The sequence below is a fragment of the Pinus tabuliformis genome, chromosome 2_2 (assembly GCF_031772625.1).
Source record: "Pinus tabuliformis cultivar Carrire ecotype Pingquan chromosome 2_2, CPIR1, whole genome shotgun sequence".
NCBI lineage: Eukaryota > Viridiplantae > Streptophyta > Pinopsida > Pinales > Pinaceae > Pinus > Pinus tabuliformis.
This window is the reverse complement of record NC_142300.1, coordinates 671855025-671869413: the sequence shown is the minus strand read 5'-3', so window position 1 is coordinate 671869413 and position 14389 is coordinate 671855025. Positions and strand designations below refer to the sequence as shown.

Here is a 14389-nt window from a genome sequence, read left to right as displayed (position 1 = left end):
AGGGAGTAAGCTAATACTTCAGCAAAATAACCTCCTTTCAAACACAAATTTGTCTAGAGTTATAAAGAAATTTTCCTCTCATTGTTTCAAATCAATTCATTCTTTCATGTTGCATTTATAATAATATTTTTTCGTCTTTTGTACCTAATAGTATACTTAACAACAATACTTAATTGTTCTTTTTCTCAAAATTAAAATTTAAAAATTGTAAATATGAACTTGTTGATCCACATTCATTATTTCATGTTGCATTTATAGTATAATCAACAATATATTTAATGATAATATTTAGTTCTCCTTATAATTAAAATTTACAAATTTTCATAAATTTTCAATAATAAATTGTTTAATCAATCAAAACAATCATTTATACTCCTACACTTAAATTCAACTCTTTTCCAATAATACATTTACCTTTTATTATGGTGTTTACATTTATATAAAAAATGATGGGAAAAAATGCATTTTTAAATGATTTTAACATAGTAAATATACACCACTCAAAACTCCTTAATCAAAACACACTTACCACATTGAAAAAGCATTGGTTTAAAAACACTTTTAAAATCATATACATTTTTATCATACATATTTAACCAAAAAAAAAATCAAAATCAGAACAAAAACCCTCTAAACATATATAATCATCCATTAAAAAAATAGATTGCAAAACAAAAGCAATAACCATGCAACTCAAATAATTAATAACTTTAAAACATCATAACTTATAAATGGAAATATTAAATATCATCTCTTTTACTACTTTCAGGAGAAAAATGGATATAATATGGCATTTATTAGTCTCCACCAAGGCAACACTAACAATTTCATTTCTCTAACACTATTAATTTATCATTGACCAATGCAAGTTATAATGTTTAACTTTGAAAAACAAATATTTATTTTTCAATATTATTATTTTTCAAACATTTTATTAAGCCATAACTTGAATGTGGATAACTGGCTTAGATTTTTTGTCATAATTTCTAGCTACAGTTGCAATATTTCTGCCATACTTTATAGATATTTGTCTAGTGAATTTTCATTGTTAAGCTTCACACACTTAAACCACCCAAAATTAAAATCCCTGGAAAAAAAACATGTAAATAAGGTATTTACCATCATTTAGTGCCCACCATTATTTAAGTATTTGGATTAAAAAAAAAAGGAAGAACAAGTTGAAAAAATGTATTCTTATGGAGACTTATTATCTATGTGTTTTTCCATACTTTAATAAATAAGAATAAAAATGTAAATGAACAAACTTACTAGTAATTACTATCTACTAAATTTAAATTTATGCAAATCCTTACTCTTTCAGTAAATCATTAATTTTTTTATTTTATATATTAATTTACAATTTTTCCAAAAAAAATTGAAAGAAGAACTAACCACCCAAAGCACTTGTTTCTTAAAATTTGATTCATTTAAGAAAATACATCACAAACTAACACTAACACTAATATAACAAGTGACCAGTAACATATTCTAGACTTTCGAACCAAATACTCTGTACACTAATATAAGAAGTGACCAATAACATATTCTGGACTTTCAAACCAAATACTCTGTACGTTAGATTACATCACAAACTAACACTAATATAACAAGTGACCAGTAACATATTCTAGACTTTCGAACCAAATACTCTGTACACTAATATAAGGAGTGACCAATAACATATTCTGGACTTTCAAACCAAATACTCTGTACGTTAGATTACTCGCTGAAACCAGGTCGATCATAGTAAACATACCCATGAGATGATAGACAAAACATATTAGCAATGGCCATGTTAACCAATACTCATACAGTTGGGTGATGGTTATCCACTACAGAGTACCAAAAATGGTTCTCACATACATCCCAAAACAGGGCTCCTTTGCGAACCTACCCACTATAACAAAAGATCTAGTATACTTGTTGCAGTGCAGAGCCTCTTTTTATCCACAACCAATACATATAATCCACACACGCAAATGAAAACAATATGAAGATGCTTTTCAAATACCTGCAAATAGGCAACCAATGCAGTGACAGAACAATCGTCTTCAAAATGGCATCATTCTTCACTGTCCTGACCTTAGTAACAGCATGATGTAGCAACGGCAAATGATCACTACTGCGCAGGTTCAAAACCTATGAGCATCGCTTCAGTTGAAATCCCACCAGTCCTGAGTAACCAATCCAATCCCAACCTTTACAACGGGTTTTCATCACTCTCCTATGCCGCCACTGGTATCCTGCTCACCACTTTGCGATGAAAATCCTCATCCGACATGTTGATATAACACCGTGAAGGATAGTTCATACCTTTCACTGAAGACTTGTTCATCGCCATTAAGGCCCTGAGAGCATTGAGCCTCGGCTTCAGTCTCTTCTCGGTGCTATACTGCAGAGCTGCCGGGCAACCCAAAATAGCATTGCGAGGAAGCTTCCATTCCTCAACAAGAAACTTGACATTCTGCCGCACTTTATCCTTGGACGACCCCAGGAGCTGAGTAAACCTCTTAACGAGAATCCCGACTTCCTCCTCTGTAAACCCCAATTCTCTCAAATTTTCCAATTTTACCTTAACAGTGTCCTTGTTCAGCTTATTCAATTGAAGAAAAGCGCGAGCAAACGCCTTAGACCCCTTCTCAATGCCCATCCCTTCAACATCTTTAACAAGCCCCACCAATAGTTTTTTAGACAATGCTAAAATCCTAGGGTTCTTTAATATGACAGACGTGGTTGCGCTGTGGTTCGAAATGACTTTTCCGGCAATTTTATTAGAATCTGGGTTCGAAACGACGGATGCTAGATAGGGATCAAGCACCGACTGCAGAAAACAAACCTTCGGTTGCAGCGTACGGTTAACATTTAAATAAAAACCACAAGTGTTTCTATTGAGGGCTTGGTGCAATTTCTGACCAGTGAGGCCGATCCTCTCCAGGAATTCAACCTTGGGCTTGACAATGCCCTCGAAACTGGACCGTAACAACATGGGGTGTGTGGAAAAGACTTTCCGAACACTGATTTCATTAAGACCCTTGTCTCTCAATAAATGTAGGGTTTGCCGTGAATTATCGTACGATTTTTGAGCAAGTAAATATGGTGTTCTCCTGCAAATGGTGTTGGCCTCGTCGAGAGAGAAACCACATTCGTTGAGAAGGAAGCTCGCTACTGGGGTGCTTTCAAAGGAGGGAGGCGATGAAATGGGGATGTTGAGAGTCGAATAAGATGCTGATAATAATTTTGTTGGAGTTTGAACAAGGCGTGAGGAGAAGAGGCTAATGAAGGCCGGAATGGCATGGATGTGCTTCAGAGATTCAGCTATCGGGCCGGAGACCGTTCGAACAGATAGCGTTGCGGCCATTATCGACACACAAAACACTTACACAGTGTTCAACCGATTTCAGAATGAGATTTCGATGCTTTACCCTTTATGGAGAGAAGACGTTCTTGTCCAAATTCTAAAGATCAACACTCTTGCACATAATGTTTTCTCTTTCTAACGTAGGATTATGCTTTTTGGTCCATAAATTGAAGGTGATGATGGATCTTAGACTAAACATATTAATTTGAGTGGATCTAACCTAAATCTCAAAGATCAAGTTTCTAAAAGAGCAATAATTGCAAATATGAGTTGAATAAGTGAAAAGATTTAGGTTTGAATTTTGGGATTTGAGGAGGGAAGAAGATGAATCACAAGGGTAAAACCAAGAGACTCAAGATCTCATATCTTCTTATATAATGTGAAGAGAAACCATAACAGCTAAGAGATCACAACCTTTGAAAGAGATTATATGTCCTCATTATAAAAAATAAAGGCCTCCAATCACAGAAAATTTAAAGTGGGGTATTTGTCAATCTAAACTATGATATTGCAAGGAGTGGTAAAATGTGTTTAATAAGGTGTTCAAGTTTCTTCTCCGAGTTATATTTATTGTTCACTTACATTCAATCTTCTTCATTTGGTGTAAGCAATTGTTAGGTACCAATAATATTAGTGATCCCCCCATTACTATTGTTGTTGTATCTCTTATTTTTATTATTGTGCCCCTATTGTCCCCATATTGTTATTATTGTGCTCCATAGAATCCCTCTATTGTTATTTTTGTGCATTTATATTATTATTGTTAGGTTTGCTTGGTTATATTGTGACCTCGTAGACTCCTATATATAGAAAGGAGGTTTTGTCATTTGAAGCATCCAAGAATTGTTCATTTGTGTAATGTAAAGGAGGTTGCCCCCTCAAAAAGGCTTATTCCTAAGGTGTTGATCAATCTTTTCTATCTTTTTGTGAGCTAATTTCATAACATTTGGTATCAGAGCTTTGGATTCTAGGGTTTCGCTGCTCCAAACAGGTCATCGTGGCATTTTTGCTATAATTTTTTTCTGTGATGTTTCAGAAGAAAAAAACAAAAAACCCATTTGAGAAGAAATCTTGTTGAAGCTCGGATCTGAATTTCAGATCTTGTCTTGCTTTATTTTCAGAGATATGATCTGAAGAAGTTAGGGTTTTTGCAAGCTCCGGAGTTTCATCTAAAACAGGTCATCGTGGAAGTTTCGCTATAACTTGTTCGCTATGAAGTTTCAGAAGCTAAAAAAAACTCATTTGAGAAGAAAGCAGTCTGAACCTCGGCTCTGAATTTCAAATCTTGTCTCGCTATATTTTCGGAGATATAATATGAGACATTTAGGGTTTTTGCAGACTCCCGAATTACATCCCAAACAGATGACCTTGGGAAAATTGTCATAACTTTCTCTCTAAGCATCAAATTGAAATTTCCTAAGAAGTTAAAGAACGAAGACGGGTTGTAGTTTTTTGTGTATCAGTGTCAGGTCCTAAGGTTGAAACAGTGACACATGGCATGTCGTAAAATTTCGTTCTACTGAACTAGTCTATAATCAGGTCACCGTGGGAGATTTGGCATAACTCTTCCTTGGAGAATACAATTTCGATAAGACTAGTGGCATTGGAAAGAGGACGCAAAGGGCTACCGCAGGTTACGATTTCAGAACTGGGAGACCCAAAATTACAGAGGTACATCAGATTCGATATCGAGCTCCTACAAAGAAAAAAAAGGTCTGTATCTTTTTAAATTTTTGCATAAGCTTTGTTTGAAAAATAAGTTTGAAGGAATTCAAGGGTCATAGTGAAGCATTATTATCGGTAATTGATACCTCGACGAAAGAAAATGGAAACACCTAGTAAGAAACCTGAAATCTCTACCATGACTCATGAAGAAGAGGAAGAAATGCAACATGATATATCAATATTACAAAACCAAGTGCAACAAATTTCACTCGCACAAAAGGTAACAGAAAATAAGATGGATGGTTTAAAGAAAGACGTAGAAGCTAAGATGGATGGTTTAAAGAAAGGTGTAGAAGCTAAGATGAATGACTTGGAAGCTAAGATGGACGACATGGAGGTTAAGATGGACGACGTGGAAACTAATATGGACGGTGTGGAAGCTAAGATGGATGATTTAAAGAAAGGCATGGAAGATTTGCAGACAAATTTGAAGACAGATTTGACAAAGTTTCTACAAGGAATGCTTACTAATGGCGAAAGGGTAGTAAAGAAAACTCAGGATGAGAACAAAATAAATGTTAAATATGATTTCATAGACTCTAATGTTGGATCGAAGGACCACCGTGTTCGAAAAATCGATATGAGGAAATTTGATGGCAAGGATCCCGGAACATGGATATTATAGATGGAGCAATTTTTCGATCTCCATAATGTGCAAAACACATAAAAGGTACGCATTACAACTTTATATTTGGAACCAAATCAGTTTGTATGGTATCGATGGCTTTGCTCTCGTAAACAAATTGTCACTTGGGCTATTTTTACCGATGAAATGATAGCACATTATGAGGATACAAAAAGCAACACTTTTTTTAGCCAATTGATAAATCTCAAACAGAAGGGTTCAATGATGGAGCACATTGAGGACTTCCAAAAATTGAATATAAGGGTAAAAGATATTCTAGAGGAGCATAGGATTGATGTGTTCATAGGGAATTTAAAAGATAACATCCAACATGAGGTTCGCCTTTGGGAACCAGATTCATTGAAGAAGGCATTCAGATTGGCAAGAAAAATGGAAAGAAAAATTATGGCAACAAGGAAGCCTACCACTCACAATCATAAAGATGGAAGTGTTACTTCCCCCAGCCATCCACAACCTACAAGGTTGACACCACAACAATTGGAAGAAAAAAGAGCAAAGGGGCTTTGTTACAGTTGTGATAGAAAATACACTAAAGGTCATAAGTGTGCCGAGAAGAAATTATTATACATAGATTGTGAAGAGGAGGAAGAAAAGGAACAAGAAACGTCAAAAGAAGAGGATATACACTAGGAACAAACCCTAGAAAAAGAATAAATGAATCCGACCATATCTTATAATGCATTGGCTGGAATTACCAATCCTCAAACTATCAAGATAGAAGGGTATATCAAGAAGAAAAAGGTAATAGTGTTGATTGATTCGGGAAGTACCCATAATTTTATTCATTGTAAGATAGCCAAGGAATTAAATTGCTTCCTATATCCAACACCAAAGTGTCAAGTGATGGCTGCAAGTGGAGGAACCATAAATTACTTAGGAAAGTGCCATAATATAAAGCTATCCATGGGAGAATATGTATTGAATAGCTCAATGCTTTCCATTCCAATGGGTGGTGTTGATGTTGTACTAAGAGTCCAATGGCTACAATCCTTGGGTACAATAGCTTTTAATTTTCAAGAACTTTTCATGAAATTCTCTTCAGAAGGAAAGGAAGTTGAATTAAGGGGTATCGTGGGGAAACCGGGAAAGATAATCAGCTCTAACGGAATGAAAAAGCTTCTAAAGAAAGAATAACGAGGCATAATTGCACAATTATGTTCACTAGAGGTTCCCACATCAAAATCATCCATTTCTCTAGATCTCCAAAAAGTCTTGGACAATCATTCCAAGGTATTTGACAAATACTCCCAAGGGCCTCCCACCTATTCGTGATCATGATCATGCTATTAATTTAATTCCAAGAAGTGTTCCTCCAAACATCAGGCCTTACAGATATCCCTATGTCCAAAAGAGTGAATTGAACGTATGGTTGCAGAAATGCTAGAGGCTGGTATAATTCAACCTAGTCAAAGTTCTTTCTCTGCTCCAGTAGTATTAGTTCACAAGAAGGATGGATCATGGCGCATGTGTCCAGATTATAGGGAGCTCAACAAGCTCACTATTAAAGATAAATTTCCCATTCCTGTCATTGATGAATTATTGGATGAATTGCATGGATCAATTTACTTCACCAAGTTGGATCTTCACTCAGGATATCATCAAATCAGAATGAAGACTGAAGACATTCCAAAAAAAACATTTAGAACTCATGAGGGTCATTATGAACTTTGGTCATGCCTTTTGGACTTACTGACGCACCTTCTACATTTCAAGGTTTGATGAATTCCATTTTCAAAACCTTCCTTAGAAAATTTTTGTTAATATTTTTTGATGATATACTAATCTACAACAAGTCTTGGAAGGATCATGTCCAACATGTTGACATGGTGCTCAAACTATTGGAGGAGAAACAATTATATGCAAAAATCTCCAAATGTTTATTTGGAGTACAAGAGGTGGAATATCTGGGTCATATTGTATCTCACGAAGGTGTTAAGGTAGACCCTAGCAAAATTAAAACCATTAAGGAATGGAAAATCCCCACATCCATAAATCATCTACAAGGATTTCTTGGGTTGACGGGGTATTATCGCAAGTTTGTTAAGAATTATGGGAGAATAGCAGCACCTCTAACAACATTATTGAAGAAAGATGCATTTTCATGGACTCTAGAAGCAATGAAGGCCTTTGAACATCTTAAAGCGCAATGTGCCAAGCACCAGTCTTAGCTACACCGGACTTCACAAAAATCTTTCTTGTGGAATGTGATGCCTCAGGAAATGGAATTGGTGTTTTTTTGATGCAAGAAGAAAGACCCATTGCTTTCGAAAGTCGTCCAATCAAAGGAAAGTATTTACACAAAGGTATTTATGAGAAGGAAATGTTGGCAATACTACATGCACTTATGAAATGGCGACCCTACCTAATGGGAAGACACTTCAAGGTAAAAATAGATCATGATAGTCTTAAATACCTTTTAGAACAAAGATTATCTTCAGAAGAGCAGCAAAAATGGGTCACAAAGATGTTGGGTTATGACTTTGAAATCATCTACAAAAAAGGGAAGCAAAACGTCGTGGCAGATGCACTCTCAAGAAAGGATGAGGATGTGGAAGCATTTATTTGTGCCATTTCTATTATCCAACCAGATTGGATAAATGAAGCAAGGGATGAATGGAAGAATGACGAGGAAGTGTGGGCACTCATTCAAAAGATACAACAAGATGCCATTACATCTGATACATTTACCTGGAAAAATGATTTTTTATGGTACAAGGATCGGTTATACCTATGTAAGAATTCCCAACTCAAACAAAAGATTCTTATGGAATTGCACACCTCTCCCTTAAGAGGGCACTCAAGATTTCTAAAAACCTACCACAAGGTTAAGAAGGATTTTTTTTGGGATGACCTTAAATCAGATTCAAAAGTTTGTGGTGGAATGTTTGGTTTACCAACAAAATAAAGTTGAAACAATTAAGGCTCCAGGACTATTACAACCTTTATCCATTCCAAGCCAATATTGGAGGAGGTTTCAATGGATTTTATCACAGTTTTACCCAAGTCCGAAGGAAAGAGTGTTATCATGGTGGTAGTGGATAGACTTACCAGGTATGCACACTTTTGTGCATTATCTCAAACATTTAAAGCAAGTACAGTTTCTACTGCATTTATGGAAACAATTCAAAAGCTACATGGAAATCCAAAGGTTATTGTAAGTGACAGAGATCCCATTTTCACTGGAAATTTTTGGACATAATTATTTTCTTGTCTTGGTACTCAGTTAGCTCATAGCTCATCTTATCATCCTCAATCTGATAGGCAAACTGAGATAAATAAATGTTTGTAAGGATATCTTCATTGCTTTGTATCTGATAAACAGACACAATAGGTCAAATGGTTGCATCTGGCTAAATGGTGGTATAACACTTCCTTCCATACTGCAACAAAAATGACTCCATTTATGGCACTTTATGGATATCATCGACCATCCATCACATCATATTTAAGAGAAAATTCTAAGGTTCAAGCAATGGAAGATCACATCGAGCATCAGTAAGAAGTTCTCCAACTCTTAAAGGATAACCTCACCTTGGCACAGAATAGAATGAAACAGCAGGAAGATCAACGTCGCAATGAAAGAAGTTTTGAGGTAAGTGATTGGGTATTCCTATGGCCACGCCATATAAACAAATGTCCCTCAAGCAAGCTAAGAAGGATAACAAATTATCACCAAAGTATTATGGTCCATACAAGGTGTTGCAAATGATAGGTACTATGGCATACAAATTGGAGCTTCCTGCAGCTTCTCGAATGCACCCAGTTTTCCATGTTTCATGCTTAAAGAAGTTTATAGATGACAAGCTTCCAGTTCAGACAATACCAGAACCTGATGAGGAAGGAAAAATCATATTGGAACCTGAAGCAGTCAAAGAAACAAGAACTCGACAGCTACGAAATTGATCAATTTCAGAGTATCTCATCAAGTGGAAGAACTTACCCATTGAAGATTCCACATGGGAGGATGAGAATTTTATACAAAAGCATCCAGAACTACTCAAGCGTTGAGGACAACACTTTTTTGAGGGAGAGGGGCATGTTAGGTCCCTATAATATTAGTGATCCCCCCATTACTATTGTCATTGTATCCCTTATTGTTATTATTGTGCCCCTATTGTCCCCATATTGTTATTATTGTGCCCCATAGAATCCCTCTATTGTTATTTTTATGCCTTTATATTATTATTGTTAAGTTGGCTTGGTTATATTGTGACCCTGTAGACTCCTATATATAGAAAGGAGGTTTTGTCATTTGAATCATCCAAGAATTGTTCATTTGTGTAATGTAAAGGAGGTTTCCCCCTCGAAGAGGCTTGTTCTTAAGGCGTTGATCTATCTTTTCTATCTTTATGTGAGATGGTTTCATAACAACATTACACCGCATTTACCAAATGCTTTCAAGCATAGACCTATAAAAGTAACCTTAGACACTTTTTGCGAATATATAAAATAATTAAAGAAACAAAGGGCAGAAAGAGAAGCTAAACTTAAAATAATTTTGATACCAAATTCACATCTTTTAAAGACAAAATCCATAGACAAATAGACAATAAAATAATTAAATTGGACAATATGTTGGAGATAGTGAAGACCAAACTACAAGGAAAGGAAAAAGAGTATAAGGAATGAAACAACTAACCTAGGAAGGAGACATTTATAATTTAAAATTCCTTTGAATGAAAGATGATTTGGAAGTGTTAAAGGGGAAGATAAATAACATATGGCAACCATAAATGGATATTAAACCCATTAATGATGAAATGAAGTTAATAAAATTACACCGCCAACATAACAAAAGAGCTCTAAACCTCATAAATTTTGGTCAATCGGAGGATGGAGAGGAGGAAACTAAAACTAGTAAAGGAAGAAGTACAAAGCAAGTTACAAATTGAAACAACTTATCACACAAAAGTAAAGAGTTTGGACAAAATAATTGAACATGATATAGTTTAATACATCTTAAGATAATATTTACTAACCATAAATATGGCTATTTAGTGAAACTTCAAGTCTAAAAAGGTTAGAAATATTTGTAGATGAGAACCCCATTCTAGCATATCAAGTTAATTTATTGGACAAAGCTCAAAAGGTAAAGTCAACTAGGAAGGAAAAAAATTAGCAATAATTGCAAATAAAAAAAGAATGATTAGATATAAAGACAAAAATATATATAATTGGAAAAATCTAGGTAAACGTCCCAAGTTAAATTGAAGTTTCCATAAAATTTATTTTATATTGTTTGTTGAAACTTGGGAACATGAAGAACATATGGTTCATAACGTAAACAAATTTGTCATTGTGGTCAATATGGATCTTGAGACCTCTCACAAAATCATAAGAGGCATAGCTTGTTACATAAGGAAGAACATTTCTCCTTATATTAAACTTCACAAGGAAGACCCTTTCAATGAGTACATATGGGTGAAGATTTTAGACATGAATACTAAAATTATTTATTGAAAAATCTATTACTTTGCACCTATAAGTACTATATTTTATAAGAAGAACATTTAAGTTATAAATTGCCCATATGATAGCTTAGAACATTATATTTCTTATTTAATAAATGAAGGCAATATCCATTTGCCAAGGATATTTAATGTTAAAATAAAAAGATTTTTCTTTTTAAACAATGGTGAATAGGTAATACGACGGAGTAATCTAGGTGAGGCCCAGGATCAAATATTTTAGCTGCCTCTATAACACCAAGAGTATATTGAACTTCCCACAAGAAAAACATATCAAATAACTTATGATTTAGCGAAAGCCAAGACATCGTCGAAGGGAAGCATCTACTCTTCGAGCCTTATCACAATAGGTCAAAATGTCCCTCCATGACAAGGCGAAGGGGAAAATAAACCATTTTCCCAACCACTGGGGTTACACTATACCATTGTTGTCTAATTGGTTTATGTATAATTTAGCCCTTATTAGGTCACTACTTCAAAATTTATGGGGAGGAGTTTAGGGTAGGAGCCACTTGTGGGGGATCAAAATTGTTAATTGTCCCACTAAGCATCCAACCACAACATCCAACTTTGAATTTGACCCCAAAGTTATCTCAACCTTGCTTTTATACACACACACACACACACATTTGATCAATCTAATCATGTGATGCATAAAAATTGATGAATCCAACAAAGCACTTGAGGAAAATAAAAGGAATGAGGCATACCCGAATAAAACATATACAGAATATGCCCAACAAATCTAGTAATGCATACAATTAAAAAATCATATAAAGCAATCAATGCAATTACATTCCTATTTGATATATCTATTTATATTTGTTACCAAATAAGAATAGACAGAAAATTGCATCATGATCAACTTTCCATAGTGCACTGTAGGCTAGGTTAATTGGTGTTTGTTGCCTCTAATACCTAAATTCGATAATCACTCCTATGTCAAGCAATTAATCAACCTTAACTCCAATTACAAAGATGGAAAGGTGTTATGGTCTAGTGAAATCCTTCTTTCTCGTTGTGGCTAGTTGTTGTCAATCAACCTCCACCATTTTTGAAGGGAAACATCATAACCACAAGGGTGCCTATTTTATATATTTGTTGCGCTTATTTTCTATTTATTAAACTTGGGAACATGAAGAATATATGGTTCAGAACATAAAATAAATTTTCATTGTGTTCGACATGGAACTAGAGATTCTCTTACAAAAGCATTCGAGGTATAGCTTGTTACATAAGAAAGAAAAATTATCCTTATATTAAACTTCACAAGAAAGACCCATTCAATGAATACAAATGGGTAGATATTGATGTAGGTGCATAGATGGAGAATAAAATTCGATGAATATTGGATCAAAGCTTGTCGATGTGATGGGATGGTCACATGGTGATGATGGGAGAAATTTAAATGTTTTTATTAAGAAATTGTAACTTTTTTACATTAGAAAGAGAGTTTTGTTTTTAGAATAAGTTGGAGGAACTATTTCCTAATGGAAATAGAGTTTCAATTTGCCTCATTTTGTGGAGAAGAAGAAATGATTCATATTGTGACTCTTGGTTATCCCATGTTAGCTTTATAGAGGAAGAGTGTTTGAGAAGAGCAATGCAATGGAGGCAGAAGAGGAGAAGAAGAAGAGAAGCTTTGTTGCGAGGAGAAGAGGCAGAGGCTGAGAGGCCTAGGTTGCATATACCCACATTGTATATCTAGACAATTTAATGTATATGTGAATTTGATTAATGAGAAATATGTTTAAAAGTGCCTATATGTTTGTTTACCTTCTCTGTCTGTGTATTATTAATGAAGTTTTTTGGCTTTTGGGTAAATGTAAATGACCAATCGAGTGAGTTAGTAATCCATGTGTGATTCTTGTTGTTTTGATACGAAATATGAATGTTTGAATTCATGAGGATTGTGATGTATGAGAGACATGAAATTCATGAAAGAAAGGAGCTTGAATAGATTCACAATTTTAATTAGAGGTTGATTTCTAGGCCTACAGTAAAATGGAAGTTGATTCTAAGTGTTGAAACCAATGTAAAACCTGATTGAGATCCTTGTGTTTAACCTTACATCCATGTGACGATTTTTAACAATAGTTGGTGAAGATTTTTGTTGTTAGAAATCAACGTAAACTCTAATTAAGATCTAGAGAGTTGATTTACATTAGAAGTTTGAATATCATGGCCCAACCATTGTGTTGTTGTTCATGGCACTTTTTTGTTTTGTTTGAAAACCCCATGGATGAATGTTTTGTGTTTAGGAGTAGATACTACTTGGAATTTACATTGTAGAATGCACTGTCATAGAAAACAAAGTAACTTGTTTGATTGTTGTCAAAACCCTTTTTGTGACTGATTTGGATTGACAAATGTGTTATGATCTTGCAAATCTGATGGAGAAAGGTGTATGAAACCATATATGGTGTTAAGGATAACCTTAAGGTCATGGATTATCGATTAGGAACCAATTGAAAGTCGTTTCAGGTTCACCGAATTTGAAATACAATTTTTTTGGAGCACTATGAAATAATTTTGTAGCGCCTATAGTTTTTTTTTACTACGCTACGAAATTATATCACAGTGCCTACAACCAACAATTTTCAGGACTACATATTGTGTTTTGAATGCTTGTTTTGGTCTGTCATTGCACCACTTACTAATTTGAAACCTATGGAGTTGAATGAGTTGAGGAAAAGGATTGGAAGGTGGGAGGAAGACCTCTCATAGAATTTGTCAAAACAAATCCATATTCTCTCTTTTTGACTACATATTTTAAATTTTGCATGAAATATTGTTGGGAAGATTTACATAGTTATGGATTGAGTTATCATGGGTTACTAAAAGCAAGGGTAATCCGACCTATCCTCATTCATGAAGTGGTATCAAAGCTAAGCTACATCCTTTAAAGAATATCATAGATAGATTTATCTTTGGTGATGAGCCAAATCGCTCTTTGGTGATGCAGTCAGAACAACAGAGATTGGATTTTAGAGTTACAATACAATTAAAAGTGAAATGAAGTGATAGCTGAGATGCTTGCATGTCAAGAAGATTTTATCCATGTACATATGGAATTTCCAGTTTTGAAGACAACTTGATAGTGAAAAGAGGTTGAAGAGAAGAAGAATCTTACAGCAAGAGGGGGACAAGTTGAATTCTTAGGAAGTAAGTGAGATGATTGTAGGGAAGTGA

General features: G+C 34.7%; 1 protein-coding gene across 1 annotated transcript; it reads right to left on the bottom strand.

Moving 5' to 3' along the window:
• Positions 1–1523: 1523 nt before the first annotated feature.
• LOC149194420 (uncharacterized) lies at positions 1524–3487 on the bottom strand. The gene has a single exon (XM_089407594.1). The coding sequence runs from the start codon at positions 3356–3358 to the stop codon at positions 2225–2227; it is 1134 nt and encodes a 377-aa protein (XP_089263720.1). The 5' UTR covers positions 3359–3487; the 3' UTR covers positions 1524–2224.
• Positions 3488–14389: the final 10902 nt, after the last annotated feature.

Bases quoted from the DNA above. Each gene is read 5' to 3' on its own strand.
- LOC149194420 (XM_089407594.1), bottom strand. From the start codon at position 3,358: ATGGCCGCAACGCTATCTGTTCGAACGGTCTCCGGCCCGATAGCTGAA.